Below are 22,342 nucleotides of genomic sequence, written 5' to 3'. Positions count from 1 at the left end.
CTTAATTTAAAAAAACTGAGGCATGTTAATATTACAATATTAAGAAAATAAGACACTTGGTATTCCGCTTGTAGTTATATTTCTCATTTGACTCGCACAGTAATGTAGGCGCGATTTTGAAATAAAGCAACGAAAGCGCTCTCTTTTCCTTCTAATTCGCCAGTTTTGATGTTCTGACGATAATGGCAAATTCTTCCCGGTTGTCCGCGCGTATGTAATAAATCACCATCAGCAACGCACAACGACAAAACGTCGAACACGTGCAGCCACGGCACCTACGCTAAAGTTTTGGTGTTGACATGTTCATGGGAGAGTCAAATGCCCTTGCCGAATAGGTCTGGCGAAGAGATGGTTTCACGGATTGTACACTACCTCTCACATGACAATCAGAGGAAGAAGAAAAAAACAAACAAACGAGGAGCTGCCCTTAGTGGTCCAATCCTTCCGATCCTTCCTGTATCAGCTTACATAACCGCGGCTAGGTTCAGGAGACGGGCAGTCATGCAAGACTCCTGGAACGACACCTCCTATTTCCTTGGAACAGAAAATTCTGTCATAATAGAAAACTTGAAGTCCTTTTACCAAATTCAGATGTCGCATTTCTACATTAAACTTTTATCTTCGTCGATCTGGTCTGGCGCCCTCCTCCTTGTGCTCATACTGTGATGAAGACGAAACAGCAGAACACTTCTGCCTGTCATGCCGCCGTTTTTCCTCATTAAGAAAACATGCTTTAGAAGAAAAAGTTAACAGTGCTGGATTAAATATTACCATACCCAATATTCTATCTTTTGGTGCCTCTTCTCTCGGACATTGTCGTAGGGATGTTGGTGCAGCTGTTGTGGGGTACATAATTGAATCAGGACGATTTCCTTGCTAAATTTTTAAATTTTACATGAATAAATTCCTTTCGTCATTCGAAAATTTTAAAAGTGATCCTTATTAGTCTCCGATAATTGTTTTCCTTCAATCACCCGATTCTTGGCCAATCCCCCATAGTGGGTACGAGCCACTTTTGAAGGCAAGCAAGCAGGCAAGCTAGCACTCGTATTGTTCTATTGCTGGGAATTCGGTTACTTCAATGTAAACGAAAAAAATGCAGGCTAATCTAGTGAATGTTAAACAGCGTTCAAAAAATAAGAGGACAAAAAAAAGGTAGCGGTTACATGAGCTGTCGCGTCTACCACATACCTCGTATTTTTAACGATGTTTTACATTGAGAATGCAACTTTACCAACCCGCCCAATGTGCCGCACGTGCAGGTTTCTCGTCACTCAAGCATATAACAGCTCACTCAATAAGACCGCTGCCCAAAGTTTGGGACAACCGCGATGACGAAGAAAGAAAGGCAAATGGGTTTGGTGGCTTTATTTCTGTTCACACTACGATACCCGCGTAGTTTCCTCAGTTGACGGCATTTCAGAGCTTCGTCCACGACGCGTCACGGGTCCGCGTCAATCGAAGAGTGCATGCCCATGCGCTCAATCTTCCTCGGCTAGTCATGGGGTTCAACACTCTCACCAGAGCCCTGAGAAGTGGAAGAAGACTCTGTCGTGAACACGTCTGGTGGCCCAGTGGGTGCGGTGGCGTCTTGGATGGCGATTCCTTGAAAAGAACCCGTGGTTGCTGAACCCGAGCTTGCATCTGGAGCCAAGCCGACCTCGTCGAACACTGGGGCGGACATTCTGGAATGGCTTCCCACCGTGCGGGCCTCCTGGCGCGTACGCATCAGTCTTTCTAAGAGCAGCGCGTTCTCGCGTCTCAGGGCGCTGTTCCTGGCTGCTAGGTCACCCACCTCCTGCTGGAGCACGCTCATGGCGTGCTTGACGTCGTCGATCAGGTATGAAGCTTGGTCCAATGTGCGCTCAATCCGCGAGCAGTTAAGGGGCCTTCTGGAGGAGAAAGCCAGCCTCACGGCAGTCAGCTTCTGTTGCATGACGATCCAGTTGATTCTGAGCACCGGCAGCAGAGCCAGCGCATACCGTGCCCTGGGAGTCATCTGTTGCGTTCCCCGGTTGATGAACTCCTGGCCTGTGCTGGCATCCATTGCGCCGCTCGTCGCTGGAATTAAGGCGAAACGGCAGCGTACGAATGGTCGTCCACCAGAAGAACACCGAGTGCTAGGCGCTGCCACACCCGGCACGAGATTCGCTGGCTATCCTCTTTTTCGTCATTGTCTCCCCGCTCTAGTTCGAAGGAGTGCTGACGTAAAAAGTATGTGCTGATTCGAAACGTGTCTGACACAAGCATAGATTGGTACGCAAAAGAAACGTTTTAAAAATGAAGCTTTCACCTGTAACGCGTAGCAGTGACGCGATAGCTGGCGAAATATTATGTGCAGTAATCCTTAAAGTGTTTCACGCGGTGTTTGACAGAGTGAACATTTGCCGGTGCGAGCGAGCAGTCGAAAAAAAACATTGGCATCGCTAGACTAGTATGCGAGCGAGCAGTAAGACTAACCGAAAGTTGAATTTTAAAAGCGGTTACAATCAAGGAGAGAATAAATGCAATTTTGATAAGGATTTTGGAGAAACGAATTTCATTGATATAAATGATTATATTATAGGGAGAACAAAGCTACAATAATTAGCAGGGTAATCGTTTTTCTTCAAGTAAAAAATCAAACACTGCGCAACAAACGTCTCTGTGGCTATTATAACCTATTGTCGATCCCCGAAATGATAATATTACGTGAACATGAGTGAACATATTATTAAGTGAACATGAGTGAGTGGAAGTGAGTGGGAACGTGGTGAATGCTTGAGCGATAAGCAGCGGTGATATTGCTTCATCTTGCTTGCAGAAAAAATGGAAGCACTTTGTGTGTACAAGCTCACTCGCGCTGATGACTTAACGTGCCAGCAGAATGTGCACACCAAGATAGAAACCACTCAATAAGGTCGTAATAATCCAAGTTTCAGGCATGAGTGAGACAATGTATAGTGAAGTGAGCGGTTACATTGTATTGCGATAACTATTGTATAGACACTCCAAGCGGGCTTCTGCCGTGGTCGTGGACGTCGCAGTGAGGTTCCGTATAAAGTCCAAATACGCTAGCATCGTCGCCGCGGGCCGGCGGTACGCTGTATGTGCGAGTGAAAGCTTGCGAGGGTCAACCAACGCTTGCTGCTCAATCTCGTGCGCGCGAGGGAAAAAGGCGGGGTGGAAGCGCGCTTCTTCTGTCGCGTGCGAGGCAAGGGGGCGGGGGGAGGGGGGGAAGGGGGGAGGTGTCGTATTACTCCGGTTGAACTCCCGACGCACCCCAAAAGTTTTGCACTACTTTGTATACACATATATTCACGCACACATGCAGACACACACTCACTCATATAGGAGGGTCCTACATGACATGTTCATACATTGGTGACCAGGATCTCCGGGCGCTATTATGACGTTTTCCCCAACTCAAAGCCCCGGAGACAACAGCCTCTGTCGTTCAAATGATGAACAGACCACGCACGGCTCTCCCTGAATTAATACTAGAAGGGAGAGGTGTTCGCGTGTAACCATGCCTCTCACATTCCAACTCCCTGTGGCTATTTTCCCACCCCGAGGACACGCTATCTGGGACGCTGCGGCCAGGTCACATTATCGCCTAGGGGCGCAGACAGCGTCATCGAAGCGACAGATATTCTACCTCTGGCAGCCCAGCCGACGACAGAAGCTGCTTGGGGGAAATCGGCTGCATTTTTAAAGGGGACTGGGGCGGAGTCGCGTATCAAAATAAAGAAACTTGTATACCTTTCATAGAGACCGCATTCCGAGACACCCCCAAATTCCAGCTTTGGAAGTCTTGGAGTGCACCATTTCGAAAGCAGATTCAATGGCAGATGCGGCGAGATTTCGAACCTGTCAGAACACAGAGAATTTCAGTTCCAATGCGAGAGGCGCGGTGACAGACAAACACATCTGGCGTCTAGGAAACACTCGCTAGAAGCCCGGAACAGCGGTGCTTGGTCTGTTCACCGCCAGTTTAGCGACTGAAACGGTGGTCTCCGCCGCGCGAGGTGTAAGAAAGCGGCGTCATGGCGCAAAAGACTCGAGCACATTGATATATATCTTCGATGGAGACTGCGAAGCTGTTGTGACGCAACATAGCATTCGCTTATTTTTTTGCGTTGTGCTGTCTGTAGGAAGTGTTTTGATGCCAGGTCGCTTTCTACAGCCCTGCCAAACTTGCGCGTACTACATTGCTGTAGTTTATAGTTTTCTCATGTTCTCGGCATTTATTGTGCGAATGGCTCTTCCCCAGAATCCTTCTTGTTGTTAGGTGGGGAAAGGGTGGAAAAATGTTTCCTTTCCTGAAACGAAAAGAGCGCGAGTTAAAGGCGCTCAAGCAGGCGAACGGAAGTCGCGTAGCCTTTTTTTTTTTTTTACGAATACTGCCGATCTCTTTCTTTCTGGGCAGGGATTTATACACCCCCCCCCCCCTAACACTCCCCTCCCCCGGAGGATCTGGACACCCCCTCCCCCCCCCAAAAAAAAATTCAGGCTCTCATCCTGGAAAAAAATTACGCGGAACCCATGCACTGTGGTAATCGCTTTAATAAATATTTACTCTTTGCCGAGGTGGACACTGCGTGACCTTAATTTTGAGGCCCAATTTTGATGTTCAGCGCGCAGACGACAGTGCTACACTGCGACCTGCAGGGAGCGGAGAATCCTTCAGGTCGCGGTAAACGCTTACTCGTGAATGAGATGCGAGATTTACGTTTAGTCTTTCTGTTTTTCCATTTTCAAGTCAACGTAATCGTATGCACAATACGTACAGTATGACCCCTGTGCTTAGTCGTAAAATTTAAAATATGGCACATTGCTCTCGTTATCGGCTCCGAATGACTAGACTGGGGAATGAGTAGAATTTACTGACGGTATCCTGGAGAGCTGGCTTCACAGCAAGCACTGCTCATGCTTGCGCGCGAGGTCGAGAGAAAAAGAATGTTCCCTACTTTGTTGTCAGCTGCAATGAAGATACTGCTCTTCCCGTAGGAATTGCTGCTGTTGAAAGATGCTTTTTTTTATCACGAACAGGCTCTTAACATTAGACAGATGTTACATGACGCCGGCCCATGTCGACGTGCTGATGAAAATTTCTATCAAAGCTTCAAGTATCCTGAATATTAGGAACGCAACAGATGAAGAAAAAGATGAATATTTGCAGTTTGTGGACCTAGCCTACATGAAAATAAAAGTATAAACTTCAAATTTTAAGATAATATGCCATGAAAAATTGAATTCATTTCATATCTCATTCTTAAATAAGAAAATCCTATTTAAGTATTCTTCCCTTTTCTACCCAGTGTCGCCCGATTCATGGCCAATCCCCCGTAGTGGGTTGTGCTATACATATATTATGCACCAAACCTATATGCTGTGAACCAAGGAACCAAGTCGTGTATTGTATTTATGTGCGGGGTGACGCGGTGCAATTCTGTGGTTTATGTAGTCATAGCTTTTTTTAATTATTATTGTGTGAATGTGGCAGCCACGGTTGGGGTAGTAGTTTCTTTGGATGTTGTATGTACCGGATTGTAGCAGACATGATGCGCATTATACTTTTTTAACGCGAATCATTTCTTGGCGATCACATACCACTTTGAGAGTGTCTATCTATCTATCTATCTATCTATCTATCTATCCACCTATGTCTTGGTGCTCTCATGGTCGTTTCGTTAACTTGGTATGTACCAAAATTGGCATAGTATGACAAGAGTGTATAAATGAACATAAATGATAGGTCATGACATGCGTGTAATGTATACGTCCTCAAACAGCCGCCTACGTCTTGGTGCTCTCGTTGTCGTTTCGTTAACTTACCTTTACACTGCTTCGCATAACATCAAGGGCGTGGGATTTCTCGTCATTTTTTGTTGTGCTTTGTTGCTATATTTTATTGTATTGTTTAAAGTATATGGCTTCTTCGTGCCTATTGTGCTTGCTATTTTTTTTCTCGTGCAAAGTGATATTGTACTTAGTTTTGAAAATGTCTGCACTTTTTTCTTTCAATAAGACTTGTAGATTAAGAACTTGCTTTACTTTGTTGTGCATAGAAAAAAAAGAATAAACTTCGTGCAATCAAATGAAAACTCTAAATGATGTCCCTTATGTTCTTGCAATTTTCAAACGTGGTGATAGAATGCCATGGGTGTTTAAATATAGTACTGAATTTATAATCCTGAAAAACTAGCCACACATTTCGGCGTTCCATACAGCGCTCGTTCATCCCTGCCTGTCTCCACCTTCGTTGTAGTATTGTTTGCACAACATCAGCTCTACATGCACCAACAAGGACGAATTTCCCTGTAAGAGGTGGTTTAATATGCTTGCTTAAAAGCTTAATTAGTGTACTTCTGCTAATTAGCTGCTTTTCCGTCACCATTTGTTGAAAAAAGCGTTAAGCCTTTTGTTGAAAAAATCGTTACACAAAACAGTGGTAAAAAGAGCGCTAGCCCTTGAACCTCCCCCCCCCCGGCCTTTCGCTCAAAAAAGAACTACCCACTCCCCCCCCCCCCCCCCCCGCCGCCGCGTTCAGGCAACACCCTCCCCCCCCCCCCCAGATAGAAATTCTGTTTAAACCCTGTTTCTGGGGTTTTACGCGCCAAAACCAGTTCTGATTATGAGGCACGCCGTAGTGGAGGGCGCTGAATTAATTTAGACCACCTGGGGTTCTTTAACGGGCACTACAACGCAAACACACATGCGTTTTTGCATTTCGCCACCATCGAAATGCACTACTGTCGATCTCGAGATCGTTGGAGGGAGGGCATACATATATTACAAAAGAAGCACAGTGAAGTAATTTATACATGTAAAACACTAAAACACTAGCAGAATACATTAAGTTATTAGTAGCAATAGCCTTGGTATGAGTCAAAAAATAGAAATGACGAAAAATACAATGACAGGATGTGCGATGATGCGCTCAGTTTATTCAGCCGGAATCCGAATGCAGGTATTTAAAAAATGTTCACAGAAACTGCTCAGCATGTACATGCACTTCCACCATTGCTCACGTTACGCTTAACTTGTGTGGCAACCAAAAGCGCGAGCGCAAAGCGCAGACATTCAAAATCAGCCGCAAAGGGCCGTGAGGCGTAAGGCTCCTCTGCTTTAGGGAGGCGCCGACGAGTCGGCGAGATATGTGTTGGAAGCCACGCGAGCTGTGTGTGTGAGTGCGTGCGTGTACCAACGGCACCTACTCTTCCTTCGGACGCTGACCCCTTCTCCCCGTCTACCGACGCGACAGGTTGGCGCCGGGAGCTTACAGGAGCGCGCATGAGACTGAGCTTCGATTTTCCACTTCTGGCTACCCGCGGGCTGCCAGAGCCAGCCAGAGCGCCTTCGTTTTTCTCGGGTTGCTCCGCCCACCCCATGACGCACTTCTGCCGCGCGTTCGTTTTACTCCAGCTGGAAGCTTCTGGCTACCCGGACGCGTATTTCTATTTGCGGCCAAGCCCAGTGCTCGACCGATGGCGCCGCCCTGCGCCGCTCGCGCGTACCATGTAGCCGCCGCCGTTGTAACGAGGATCACGCTGGGCTGGTGGTGACTAGGCACGACTGTGGCGGGATCGACGCCTTTCCTAAACAAACGCATCACTGTTTTGATGATCCTAATATAATCTCACTATCAGGGAGGAAGCAGTCTACCTGACTGGAGCAGTATATTTTATTTGGGGTGTTGCTACACTGCGCTCCGCAACACCCCAACTACCGCTGCTTCGCGTCGGCGCCCGGCACCGCGGCTTCCGCCGCGGCCCGGGGTTCAACCGACCGTGCTGCCAAGCAGAGAGGTAAAAAAAGAAAAGCGTGATACCAAGAAGAAAGAAGATCGGGAGTGAAAACAGCCTAACGCTTTAACATTCGCGTTACGCACTCGTCGTCCTGTGACTTTTTTTCTTCTTGTTTTACTGCAGAGGAGCTATTCCACAACAATGCCTCTGGCAGACTTTCGCTTCACGGAAACCAAGTCAACGGCCCGACATGATTCAACGCAGGGCAGCCTGTATCTATCTGGTCGACGTATGCGTATACTACCCCTGCAGATGTGCAGTGCAAGTATAGATCGGCAGTTCCACTGCAGTATCCTTAGCCACCCTATGTTGACGGTAGACAAGCAGCCGCAACTGCTTGGTCCAGGATACTGTCTTTTAGAAAGTCAGTCCTCGTAAGTGATTCTTTCACACACTTTTTTTGTTTTGGAGTTAGGAGAACGAGGAGGAGGAGGAGGAATAAACTTTATTTGTCCAGCGGTTAAGGCTGGTTCGTGCCCGGGGCTAGGCTGCCAGGGGTCCATCGCCGGAGAAAAATCTTTCGAGATCCTCGGCAATGGCCCTGGCCCGCTGGACGGCCCACTCCTGGTCCTCGGGTGCCTCGCTGAGGAGGGCGGCTTGCCACCTCTCAGCGAGGCGCCCCGCTTCAGAGGGATCCTGCTGTTATCTTCCCCCTTCCTCTTGGTCCTCCTTCTTCAGGTCGTTGACATTCCCAAAGTATATGGGCCATATCAGCCCGTTCGTGCTCGCACCACGGGCAGCCGGGCGACGGGTGCAGCGCGGGCCACAGGCGGTGCAGGTGATAGGGGTTGGTGAAAGTGCCCGTCTGCAACCGCCTCAGGTCGACTGCCTGGGACCTGTCCAGCCGCCCGTGGGGTTGTGGATATGTCATACGTTCTTTCCTATAGTGTGCAAGAACCTCTCGGTACGAGGCCGGAAACTTCCTCGATATCCTCGGCGTCCCCGTGGCCCCCAGCTCCGTCCGCCGCGATTTGGGTTGTGTTGATAATTCCTCCGCTGGGGTCCCGCACAACAACGGCGGCTGCCCTCTGGGTGATCGCGTCGCGGCGGGTAAGTTGCCTCGCGACGAGATGGGCACGCTCGTTGTGGTTGGGCGGGATGCCGGTGTGTTTTCGGCCATTAGTATTGTTGTTGTTGCGGCTGTTGTCTTCTTTAGTACCAAGCTCCCCGACGTGCGCGGGGAACCATTTGAGGGACTTGATCGTAATCCTGCCGGACACGAAGTCTCCGGCTCTGGCGTTGAGCATGCGCGCCACATCCGCGGACCCCCAACCTTTGGTGTAGTTCCGGATCGCTGATTTGGAGTCGCTTATTATCAGGCTATCCTCCGTACCTCCGTGGAGTACCGCGAGGGCTATGGCCATCTCCTCCGCTGCTTCGGCCGACGGCAGCCTAGCTGATGCCGTGACTCGGATCCTTCCCTTCGTATCTACGACCGCCATGGAGAAGGTGGGCTCCGCCGCCGTCGTCCGGCCGTGTCGTTGATGTTTCTGCTGTTGCTGCTGCCGTTTTTGTCGTAGTAGTAGTAGAGATGGTGGTGTTGGCATCCGCGGTTCGTCTCGCACATTTCGTTGTAGTGGCGATGGTGATCGTCGTCCCCCGTCGCCATCAACGTTACCGGCGGGCCGAGGGTACCTGGCTGCCATCGACAAAGAGGACGCCTTCTCGTCTTCCGTGCTCCTCGAGGATTGCTACCTGCCCTTCGTTTACGTCGTTGAACGTCATGCACCGGGTGCATGTTCTTCGGCATGTTTTCCGTCTGTATGGCGTCCCTGACTTCCGGTAGCAGTGTTTCCTTCAGTCCCCGCGCCTCATGATATCGAATCCCCAGCAGGTCGAGGATTCGTCTTCCCGTTTTCGGTGCCCGACAGCCTCTCCAGCTGCGCTATTCTCTGCGCCTCGGCGACCTCCTCGAGCGTGTTGTGTACGCCCAGCTCGAGGAGCCTGTGAGTTGGCGTGTACTGGGGTACCCCCAGGGCGGTCTTGAACGCCCTGCGGATCGCCACGTTCAGCTTGTCGGTTTCGCTCCTGTTCCAGTCGGCATACGCGGTCGACGTACGATATATGGCTCAGCGCGTACGCCTGTATCAGCCTCGTCACGTTGTGTTCTTTCAATCCTTTCCTCTTGTTCGCGACCCGCCGCACGAGGTGCATGGCGGCGGGTACTTTCTTCTCAAGTCGGGAAACCAGCTCGTGGTTGGCACCGTTCTCTTCCAACCACAGGCCGAGCACTCGCAACTTGGACACCGTCGGTATTCGGGTCCCCTCCCTCGTCGTCACGTGGACGCCCAAACGACGGGCGTCGAGCACGCCCTGCGGGAGGGGTCCTTTCTTGCACGGTCTGTGGAGTAGGATCTCTCACTTGTCGGGTGAGCAGACGAGTCCCGTGTCTTCAAGGTGCCGCTCCACCTCCCGGACGGCCCGCTGCAGTCGGTCTTGCATTTCGCCAACGCTCGTGTTCTCCGTGGTCCACACTGTCACGTCATCTGCGCAGATCGTATGATTGATGCCCTCTATCGCGTCGAGACGCTCCGGCAGGCCGATCATGACGAGGTTGAAAAGCATGGGGGAGAGTACGGAGCCCTGCGGCGTTCCCGCACCGCCCATTCGGATGTTCGCGGCGTGGCCCCGTCGATCTTGACCGTCGCCTCGCGTTCATTCAGGAAGCTGCAAACATATCGGTGAAACCTCGCCCCGAGATCGAGTCGGCTGATCTTGTCCAATATGGCCATGTGCTTCACAGTGTCGAAGGCGCTCTTGAGGTCTAGCCCGAGCAAGGCGCGCACGTGAGTGCTCGGAGCGTTCACTACCTGTTCTTTGATTTGCAGCATGGCGTCCTGCGTAGAAAGTCCCTTCCGGAAACCGATAATGTGGGTGCCGAAGGCGTCCTGCTTCTCGAGGAGCGTCGTCACCCTGTTGAGGCAGGCATGCTCCATCACTTTCCCCACGCAGGACGTGAGGGAGATCGGCCTCATGTTTCGAGCCTCTAGCGGTTTGTCCGGCTTCGGTATTAGTATAACGTCCGCGGACTTCCACTCTTGCGGAATACGGCCCTCCTTCCAGCACGAGTTGATGTACTCGCAGAGCTTCTCGATGGCGTCGTCGTTCAGGTTCCTCAGGATTTTGTTGGTGATCCTGTCAGGATCTGGCGCCGATTTGGTCTTCAATAGCTGGAGGACCGCCCTAATTTCCTGCACGGAAAAGTCAGCGTCAAGCTCCTCGTTGGGAGCCCCGCGGTATTCGGGGTGACTCTTCCCTTCCGGTCGAGTGAGGTGCGTCTGCACGATCTCCTCCACGAAGGCTTCAGGGTCGTCCTTGTACTTGTGTCGCAGCTTGGCCATCTCTGTACGGGTCGCCAGTTCTGGTGCTTGCCGGGTCGAGCAGGTGCCTGAGAATCTTCCAGGTGCGTCCCGCGCTCATGTTGCCGTTCATTGTGTCACACAGCTCCTGCCATTCTTGCTCGCACAGGTGGCCGCAATGCGTCTCGATCTCCCGGTTGATTTCGGCAATCTTCTTGCGTATCTTCCTGTTGAGTTTTGCTTACTCGCTCTCCGTTGCATGGATTTCTTGGTCGCAACGAGATGTGCCAGCCGGCTGTCCACTCTGGACGGTTGGGGAGCGTCGTCGTCCCCAGCTCCGCGAGATCTGTCTCCTACTTCTTTGGGGGATTCTTGTCGCCAGTCCGTCCATTCAATCTCATCGGTGGCTTTCGCTACGTCCGCGAGTAGTTCTCTGCACCATTCGCTGATGTCTTCAATCTAGGAGAACGAGTCATTTTGTTGTTAGGCGATCTTGTGCGTTTAAGAACTCGAGTGTCCATATCTACATCACGATTGCCTAGAGAGTCTGAATCGGAATGGCATTCATGCTCAACCTGAGCGGAAGTCGAAGGAGGTACTGAATCCACACTGTTAGGACGAAGAGGTGACTGATATTTAGGTGATGTTGCAAGTAAGGCGGCCGTATTTTGTCCACTATTTGTTAGTGTCTGAGATATACCAGCCCATTGCGTTGATATTACTGTAGCCAAAGATTCAGAGAGATTTAGTAGAATTTTTTCTAATGCCTTTTCCATCGCTTTTTCTATTGCTGCTGTAATTGCCTGGGGCAGTGACTGATCCATGCCGAATGACTGACCGGCTGTTACACCGGCCTAACCCTGGGTCCTGGTCTGAATTTCTTCAAGAGCTTCTCGACGAGAGCACCCTCGCTCTCAATTATTTCAATCACCTGGATTTCTTTGGATCTGGCAGGGCAGTTGGAGTATTCTGCAGCATGATTCACATTGAATAAACAGCATGACTGCTCCTGAGACGTGCAATCGTTGGCATCATGTTCTTCTCCGCATAATCGGCATCGAGCACTTGAACGACAGGCATTAGCGCTGTGTCCGTACCGCGAGCACTTGAGACATTGTAGTGGTCGTGGAGCTAAGGGTTCAACCCTGCAGATTAATGGCCATGCCTTTATCTCTGACGGGCGAGCCGTCCCTGAAAATGTCGCTATGACTGTTTCTGTAGGGATCCTCTTATTGTCTGCAAGTCTGGTACAGCGGTACACGGAAACTACAGCTGCTGCAGAAAATATCTCTAGGATTTCTGGTGGAGTTAAGCTTATGTCCACACCACGGACTAGGCCTTTGCAGCAAGCTAGATGAGGAGGGATGAAAGATCTCACCGGCTGCGTGGCAAAGTTTGTGCATTTGAGTATATCCTGTACACTGCCCAAGATTCGGTGGTTCTCCCATTTTTCGTCATTGTCTCCCGGATCTAGTTCCAAGCAATGCTACCGCAAAAAGTATACACTGTACAACAGTGTACACGGAGGCGCTGATTTGAAACGTGTCTCCGACTAGCATACATCGATACGCGAAGGAAAAGTTTAAAAAAATTTGTTTCGCCCGTTATGTGAAAAAGTGACGTGATTTCTGGCGAAATATATTATGCCTTAGTTTGTTTCCTGCACTGTTTGTCAGAGTGAACATGCGAAGATGGGAGCGAAGAATCTTCTTTAAAAAGAAAAAGTCGTTTGATTCACGTTCGTTTGTTGAAGTTAATTGCGTCTCTGTGTCGTGAAATAGAAATACTCGGCGTTTCTTCCTGCTCTTACATGCCCGGACTTTGCTACTGGTCTACTAAAACAACCATTTAGCTTCTTTCTGCAGCATTGGTTCGGCTTTTCCCAAATTATTATTTCGTGTACACCCATTACGAGGCCTTAAGCTATCCTTAAAGAAAAACAAGACTACGTCAGCGTCATTCAGTAAAAATTGGAAGAAGCTGAGCCTTAGAAGAAGAAGACTAATGAAAATGAGGCAGACGCGTTCAATCATTTTCATCACATGTAAAAGAAGAAAACTGAACTTATGACCGCCTCTCCAACTGGGAAGGCGACGTGCTAGAACGCCAAGGATGCACGAACGCTATCTCTGTCCAGTAGACAGATATTGAGCGTGCATTAGCCAATCACGGCAGCTTCTGGCGTGATCACGCTCTACAGGATCAGTTTCTCCACCTGCCGTAGTATTAGCAGAGTGGCTAAGATACTGTGCAAAGGTATTTACTGGAAAAACCAACCACAAACAGGGACGTTGAGAATCGTGTGATGACACCACTATGCTGGGTAGAGCATTTGCTTATTAACATGCATGAATGATTGAATTATTGGATGGGAACGTACACGGAAACAGTAGAAGCAACAAATTATCTGTCGAAGAAAACTTTCAGCCCTTCCAATGGAGGTGGAGATGGAAGACCAGCGAAGCTGTACTTGGAATTGTGTTTCCAATTATGACGATTAAGATGTGATGGTGTAATTGGTTATTTGAACTATTAAAGAATGAGAAATATATATGATCGGGTGGTTTTCACTTATTTAGTGACCACAGGGACCATGGCCTAATGGTCGCTACGCTACATCGCCATATGATGTACGGTAAAGCCTAGTACGTTATTCATAAACACGTCAACAACGCCGCGCACGTTCGGTGCGAACGCAGGCAAAACGCCGCCGCCATCGACAACAGTTCGGCGCGTTCTTTGTGTGACCGCACACAACCGCTGTCAAAACGCTGGCGTGAGTAAGCGAGCGAGCAGCAGCGAGCGAAGGTTCATGCAGTCTTTCGCTTCGACGGAAACTGAGCGGCGAAAGCACAACGCATACAAAGTTAGGAGCCGTGTTGCAGATCGCTTTGAAGATACGGTGCGCGCGACCCCCCTGCGCCGCGCAAAGTACAAGTCGCTCGCAAAGCAGAAGCCGCAACCCCTCCCTCCCACGCTGACTTCCTGCTGTCCTCATTTCGCGTGGGAGATTGAGTCACCAGTTCCCCTTGCGTCCGGCACAAGATACGTATTTGGTGCCGCAGCTAAATGTCGCCTCTCCTCCCTCCCGTCTCCCCATGGCTTTTCGCGCGAAAGAAGTCGCGTTTGCTCTCCGCCGTGCGTTCGCTCCCCGTGGAAGCTTACTCGCACATAGAGCATACGGCCAATGAGATCTTTTTTTTTTACATCCGGACCCGACCATCGAAGACTGAGCCATTAACAGCCTCGCTCTAAAAAGATGATCTACACCAAGCCCACCAGCACTTACAGGCCTAAAGAGACTATCTCGCCTCATAAACTCAAAAATGGAGGACCACACAGAAGGGCAGTGACTTCATATGCATGTTCTTTGTACGTCTCGTTTACCGCTCTGGCTTCTCCGGTCAACTAGGCCATTGCATACCTAACAGAGTGCGTAAGACGCCTCTCTGCCGATTCACGAAAACATTTTTCTACAAAACACACAGAAACCTTCTTGTAACACTTGGTTGCATAAAAAAACGACATTACAGCAGAGCACGGCTCGCTAGATTGGTCTCGTCGTCGTGCGCCGCATCGCCGAGCTGGGAGAGCCAGAGCTGGGAGAGAGGGAAGTTTGCGCTGCGGATCGTGCTCGTTACGCGCTCGTGCCACTGCTCCCGCGTTCGTCGTCTGCTTCCATAGCTGGCTGCGTTGCCGCTAATCATTCCAGAGTAGAATTTCACTTCTCTTCTGTCGTCGTAATGGGGAAGCCGCATTTGCGGGGGTATGAGCTATTCCTTAAGGGGGTATAAGCCATTCATGTGCAACTGACGACGCGTTCAGCATGAGGGCTTTCGAAGCCAAGGCGAAGCGTCCGCGAAGAGCCGTGGACCCCGAGTTGAGGGAGCGCGATGTTGAGACCAAACGTCAGCGTCTGCTTGCCCTCCAGGAACTCAACAACGGTGGTACAAGCCTCGACAACACTAGGGCCAACTTCCACGGTGTGACGGCCAAGTTTCAACGCGCGTTTTTCCACCGGAACGTTACGATAGACAGGTTCTTTTGGGTGACGCCCAACGACGATAGCCCCATTCTCATTTTGGGGGGCAGTATTCACCTTAGAAAACTCACTATAGTCACAGCGCCCACCACATCACCACGAAAAGTGTCAATGAAGTGGCACTGGTAGAAATTCCCAGTTGCACTCTTACATTACTGAAAATAAGACGTACGTTTTATTGCAGAGTAGAAAGGCATTATACTACGCAGTCATTCTATGTTGTAAAATTCTTGTACCACAATTAGCAGTAATGGTATAGCTGTAAAGTTTTGTGTCTCACCATTTCTTCTCATATAGCACCCTCTGATAAGACCCGGCATCGACTTCATCATCGACGGAATCGTGCACAGCTTCTGTCAACGCCATCACCTTCAAGTACAAGCAGACCCGTGAGCGCAAGGAGGCTTCAAGCGGAAAAGCATTCCCTAGTGGGAGACTGGCCGGCGCTCCCGAGCACCCAGCCTTCCAAGGAGGCTGCAGGCTGGATTCCTTCATCGAAGCCTACATCACTTGATGATGTGCCAACAGGAGACCATCGAATTATTCCTATACAGCGGTTAGCAGTCATTTCGTAAGGTCAGAGAAACATCGATTATTAGGTGGAACGCCAGAGGTCCACGTCTCAAACGTTTGATTTTTGCCAATTTGTGCATGTTACCTGTTTCCAATCATCGTTATCTGCGAACAAAAATTATGACAGTCCTCCAAGATCAACTCCTGGCCGTCCGGAGAGCTCACGACATCGGGAAAGCCTTTGGCCTACAGGTGCCTACGTGGGCGGAGCCACCGACTGAGCCTGGAGGCTTTTGCCCTCGGGCCCTAGTTTCTCTGGACCAAAATAAAGTTCTTGCCATGTCCATGCCAGTCAATCACACTATCTGGGTACGAGTCAAATATGTTCCCCAGTAAAAGTGAAAGTGGCAAGGTGGTCGCCTTTATTCGCCGTGAGTTTACTTACGTCGTCCAGGCTGTGCAATCTTATGACGACAATCAGTATGTCTGCTTGACTGTTAAAAATAGAAAGCTCACCTTTACACAAGTGGATGCGTACCTACCTATAATTGGGACATCCTGTATAGGAGAACGTATACATGATGTTTGTTAGTAATAAATGATGTTTATGATCAGAACGGACATACCATGTATTCACCCTTTGTAGCAGAGTTGTATTGAGTGGCTCTGGTACAAGTTCCCCTTTAACACTCTTATATTACTGAGAATAGGACATATGTTTTATTTCCCGAGTTGAAAAGCTTGAAATTACATAGGCATTCCATGCAGTAAAATTGTTCTAGCACAATTGGCAGTAACAGTTTAGCTGTAAACTTTTGTCTCGAACCATTTGTTCTCATAGAGCCTATGCAATCTTATGACGACAATCAGTATGTCTGCTTGACTGTTAAAACTAGAAAGCACGACTTTACACAAGTGGGTACCTATCTCCGTCAAGTCTGACATCAGAAGACTAGAAAAAATACTAGCATATCCTGGTCCGCCGATTATCACAGGAGTCCGCAACGCCCACCACACCATTTGGGGAAGCTCAAGGGTCAATGCAGCGGGAGGCCGACTTGCTTTATTCGTCTCCAATCGTGACTTCGCCCTGCTGAATGACGCGAATCCTATGTTTCTGCGGGGCACAGTGTCTGGACTTGACCTTGACTCCACCCAGTCACCGTCTAGGATATGTCCCGAAACAGAGGTTTGCTAAGCTGCACCGGCGCCACACGCATCCATTGTAAACACAGAGGCAACGCAGGCAGTTGAGGCAAGCAATGGACGCGTCTCCACGTAATCAAACATGGCAGCACCCACGGGATCGCCACGAAAAGTGTCAATGGGGTGGCACTGGTAAATTCCCAATTACACTCTTAAATTACCAAAAATAGGATGTACGTTTTATTGCAGAGTAGGAAGGCATTATATTATACAGTCATTCTATGCTGTAAAATTCTTGTACCACAATTAGCAGTAATGGTATAGCTGTAAAGTTTTGTGTCTCACCATATCTTCTCATAGACCACCCTCTGATAAGGCCCGGCGTCGACTTCATCATCGACGGAATCGTGCACAGTTTATGTCAACGCCATCACCTTCAAGTACAAGCCTTGATCAGGCTGTTGTGCCACGTGTGAAAAGTGGTGGTTGGGCATCTAGACACATGGGAGTGGTCTCATCCCCACTTACCTAAATATCAAAGGGATCTCTAACATTCACCCTGAAGATATTATAGCTTTCAGAATTCGAGTAAATGTGTTTTCCCCCACACGGGGGCTTTGGAATATAAACCGCTCCAAGATGTCCGAGTAAGGCTTGTGAAATTCAAAGTCGGCTACTGTTAAAACCTCCATTCAAACCAAAAACTTCCCGCTACACCCCATATTTTCATTCAAAGTCAGCTACTCATAAAACCACCATTCAAACCAAAAACTTCCTGCTATAGCTCATATTTTCATTTCGGATTTGGGGCACAAAAAACATTGCGTTGGGCAATGTTTCGAATTGCCGGTTTCGCTTTCTCGTTCTTTACAGGCCAGTAAATCCCACTGGTCTAAATCCCGAATTGTCCTTTTCTAAAATAGTGGGGATTATAATTACTAGCACACGCACCCATTGGGCACTCATACTTTCATGCCGAATGTTGGAGGTCACGTGATCAAACGCGCGCTAAGGCAGCGAGGCGTGCGGAGTTGTTGGCTTCCCCTGGCACCCAAAGCACATGGCGTGCGAACCAAGATAGGGTCTTATGAGACACGCCGTAGTGGGGGACTCTGGATCAGTTTTGACCACCTGGAAATATGGAACGTGCCCCCAATGCACGCGACAAAAGCGTTTTTGCATTTCGCCCCCATCGAAATGCGGCCGCCGCGTCCGCGATATGATCCCGCGCCTTTGTGCTTAGTAGAGCAACACCATAGCCGCTTAGCCACCACGGTGGGTCCCGGTGCCTTTTCGAGCTACGTTTTCCGGTGCATGCAGCTTAATGACATGGCGTGGTCACTGGCCACGGATGATTTGCCTTTCTTCGTCCGAGACAATACAAGGTGAACCTGTCAATCCTCTCAAAAAGAAAATTACGTGAATGCGCTTTATTGAAACTGATTGTTCAAGTCTTCTAAACAAAGAAACAAAGAAAAATAAGTCATTTTCATTGGCTATCATAACAGGACGACTATATTTCTGTGTGTGAAACGAAATGCCTTGCTTGTATGTTTGCTCTTCGGTACCGATGGCGTCGATGAAACCAATTGTAGGTTTATGTAGCAAAGCTTTCGGCGAATCAGAAATGTTATGCCTTGAAGCAAGAATACAGAAAAATATTACGTTCATGTGGATTGGTAAGCTGTACTTTTGGAATAGCAAAAATGCCGCTCTTACCGAGAAGGAATGCTTGGTAGGCCGCAAAGGAAACAAAATACTACTGAGGTCAATCACTTTGTATGTTTATTGTGATTCTGCATGTGACACTAAGTGAAAGTGAATTGCACCGCTCCTAGATGGTGCAAAATTTAGTTCAGCGCATATGTTACACCAAAGCTTTATTTGGCTAGCCGATTCATCAGTCTGTCGCCTGTACGCAGAAACTATCATCAGCAGCAGCAATGGCTCGAGCGTCGTCTTCCACAGCTGGCTCGTTGGCGGCCCTCGGCGAAACCGCGCGAACGCGCTCGTGCCACTACGTTCCTTTTCTATCGCCTCCTTCTGAAGAGTAGGCATGCGTTGTGCCTCTCTTGGTGGCATTTGCCAGCCTTCTCCTTCCCTATTTTTCTATCTCTGCATAGTATGTATGTTTTCATATCGAATAATAATAATAATAATAATAATATTGATAATAATAATAATAATAATAACACTGTTATCATAGCGCTTAATTTAAAAAAACTGAGGCATGTTAATATTACAATATTAAGAAAATAAGACACTTGGTATTCCGCTTGTACTTATATTTCTCATTTGACTCGCACAGTAATGTAAGCGCGATTTTCAAATAAAGCAACGAAAGCGCTCTCTTCTTTTCCTTCTACTTCGCCAGTTTTGATGTTCTGACGTAAATGGCAAATTCTTCCCGGTTGTCCGCGCGTATGTAATAAATCACCATCAGCAACGCACAACGACAAAACGTCGAACACGTGCAGCCACGGCACCTACGCTAAAGTTTTGGTGTTGACATGTTCATGGGAGAGTCAAATGCACTTGCCGAATAGGTCTGGCGAAGAGATGGTTTCACGGATTGTACACTACCTCTCACATGGCAATCAGAGGAAGAAGAAAAAAATACAAACGAGGAGCTGCCCTTAGTGGTCCAATCCTTCCGATCCTTCCTGTATCAGCTTACATAACAGCGGCTAGGTTCAGGAGACGGGCAGTCATGCAAGACTCCTGGAACGACACCTCCTATTTCCTTGGAACAGAAAATTCTGCCATAATAGAAAACTTGAAGTCCTCTTTACCAAATTCTGATGTCGCATTCCTACATTAAACTTTTATCTACATTGATCTGGTCGGGCGCCCTCCTCCTTGTGCTCATACTGTGGTGAAGACGAAACAATAGAACACTTCTGCCTGTCATGCCGCCGTTTTTCCTCATTAAGAAAACATGCTTTAGAAGAAAAAGTTAACAGTGCTGGATTAAATATTACCATACCCAATATTCTATCTTTTGGTGCCTCTTCTCTCGGACATTGTCGTAGGGATGTTGGTGCAGCTGCTGAGGGGTACATAATTGAATCAGGACGATTTCCTTGCCAAATTTTTAAATTTTACATGAATAAATTCCTTTCGTCATTCTAAAATTTTAAAAGTGATCCTTATTAGTCTCCGATAATTGTTTTCCTTCAATCACCCGATTCTTGGCCAATCCCCCATAGTGGGTACGAGCCACTTTTGAAGGCAAGCAAGCAGGCAAGCTAGCACTCGTATTGTTCTATTGCTGGGAATTCGGTTACTTCAATGTAAACGAAAAAAATGCAGGCTAATCTAGTGAATGTTAAACAGCGTTCAAAAAATAAGAGGACAAAAAAAAGGTAGCGGTTACATGAGCTGTCACGTCTACCACATACCTCGTATTTTTAACGATGTTTTACATTGAGAATGCAACTTTACCAACCCGCCCAATGTGCCGCACGTGCAGGTTTCTCGTCACTCAAGCATATAACAGCTCACTCAATAAGACCGCTGCCCAAAGTTTGGGACAAGCGCGATGACGAAGAAAGGAAGGCAAATGGGTTTGGTGGCTTTATTTCGGTTCACACCTCGATGCCCGCGTAGTTTCCTCAGTTGACGGCATTTCAAAGCTTCGTCCACGACGCGTCACGGGTCCGCGTCAACCGAAGAGTGCATGCCCATGCTCTCAATCTTCCTCGGCTAGTCATGGGGTTCAACACTCTCACCAGAGCCCTGAGAAGTGGAAGAAGACTCTGGCGTGAACACGTCTGGTGGCCCAGTGGGTGCGGTGGCATCTTGGATGGCAGTTCCTTGAAAAGAACCCGTGGTTGCTGAACCCGAGCTTGCATCTGGAGCCAAGCCGACCTCGTCGAACACTGGGGCGGACATTCTGGAATGGCTTCCCACCGTGCGGGCCTCCTGGCGCGTACGGATCAGTCTTTCTAAGAGCAGCGCGTTCTCGCGTCTCAGGGCGCTGTTCCTGGCTGCTAGGTCACCCACCTCCTGCTGGAGCACGCTCATGGCGTGCTTGACGTCGTCGATCAGGTATGAAGCTTGGTCCAATGTGCGCTCAATCCGCGAGCAGTTAAGGGGCCTTCTGGAGGAGAAAGCCAGCTTCACGGCAGTCAGCTTCTGTTGCATGACGATCCAGTTGATTCTGAGCACCGGCAGCAGAGCCAGCGCATACCGTGCCCTGGGAGTCATCTGCTGCGTTCCCCGGTTGATGGAATCCTGGCCTGTGCTGGCATCCATTGCGCCGCTCGTCGCTGGAATTAAGGCGAAACGGCAGCGTACGAATGGTCGTCCACCAGAAGAACACCGAGTGCTAGGCGCAGCCACACGCGGCACGAGATTCGCTGGCTATCCTCTTTTTCGTCATTGTCTCCCCGCTTGCTTGCTTGCTTCCTATGCCATGGCGCATACCCACCACGGGGGATTGGCCAAGAAGCCGGCGGTTTAACAGACGGGTTGAAATTATGCAATGAAACTAACTGATGTTAGAGCCGTATTTTATTTTATGTCATAGTGAATTAGTGTGCTTTTTGGAAGGAGATCAAGGTAGAAGGTAATAAATTTCAATCAGTTTAATTGGAATTTTCGAAATTAATAAATAATCAATCAGTAAATTAACGTAGATTGGAATTTTGTAAAATAATAATAAGCAATATATCAGTAAATTACCTTTGTATTCTCCTTGTTTCACCGAGGAACTCGCATACGGCCCTGCATACGTTCCTGTGGCTAAAACCCAGTGTATATGCCCCGAAAGATAGAATATTTTCAGTGTTTATAGCGATGCCTAATTTTCGGAACGGAATTTCGAAGTATTTATTTCTCTGGGTTGCGAATCGGCGGCCGTTTAATAAATAATGATCAATGGTTTCAGGTTCATTGCAGAAATGACATAGAGGGGACATCGCCAGACCAGACCTGTGTAGATAAACATTTAGGGGTGGAATACGGCATCGTAATTTTGTAATTGAGATGTCATATTTACGTGAGGAACACCATTGATTGTCTTGGAGTGCACCATTTCGAAAGCAGATTCAATGGCAGATGCGGCGAGATTTCGAACTTGTCAGAACACAGAGAATTGCAGTTCCAATGCGAGAGGCGCGGTGACAGAACAACACATCTGGCGTCTAGGAAACACTCGCTAGAAGCCTGGAGCCTAGACAGCCTTCTTCTGTCTCCCCGCTCTAGTTCGAAGGAGTGCTGACGTAAAAACTATGTGCTGATTCGAAACGTGTCTGACACAAGCATAGATTGGTACGCAAAAGAAACGTTTTAAAAATTAAGCTTTTACCTGCAACGCGTAGCAGTGACGCGATAGCTGGCGAAATATTGTGTGCAGTAATCCTTAAAGTGTTTCACGCGGTGTTTGACAGAGTGAACATTTGCCGGTGCGAGCGAGCAGTCGAAAAAAACATTGGCATCGCTAGACTAGTATGCGAGCGAGCAGTAAGACTAACCGAAGGTTGAATTTTAAAAGCGGTTACAATCAAGGAGAGAATAAATGCAATTTTGATAAGAATTTTGGAGAAACG

At 48.6% G+C, this 22,342-nt stretch overlaps 1 protein-coding gene across 1 annotated transcript; it reads right to left on the bottom strand.

Moving 5' to 3' along the window:
* Positions 1 to 1,486: 1,486 nt before the first annotated feature.
* LOC125942170 (uncharacterized) lies at positions 1,487 to 21,079 on the bottom strand. The gene is made up of 2 exons (XM_049660332.1): positions 20,661 to 21,079; positions 1,487 to 1,660 (listed from the first exon to the last, which is right to left on the bottom strand). The coding sequence occupies exons 1-2, from the start codon at positions 21,045 to 21,047 to the stop codon at positions 1,496 to 1,498; spliced, it is 552 nt and encodes a 183-aa protein (XP_049516289.1). The 5' UTR covers positions 21,048 to 21,079; the 3' UTR covers positions 1,487 to 1,495.
* Positions 21,080 to 22,342: the final 1,263 nt, after the last annotated feature.

The sequence above is a fragment of the Dermacentor silvarum genome, chromosome 1 (assembly GCF_013339745.2).
Source record: "Dermacentor silvarum isolate Dsil-2018 chromosome 1, BIME_Dsil_1.4, whole genome shotgun sequence".
Taxonomy (NCBI): Eukaryota; Metazoa; Arthropoda; class Arachnida; order Ixodida; family Ixodidae; genus Dermacentor; species Dermacentor silvarum.
This window is presented reverse-complemented; position numbering and strand designations above follow the sequence as displayed.

Coding starts and splice junctions, on each gene's coding strand:
- LOC125942170 (XM_049660332.1), bottom strand. CDS start 21,047: ATGGATGCCAGCACAGGCCAGGATTCCATCAACCGGGGAACGCAGCAG. Junction 1,661..20,660: donor CCGCCCCAGTGTTCGACGAG/GTCGGCTTGGCT, acceptor GTGTTCGACGAG/GTCGGCTTGGCTCCAGATGC.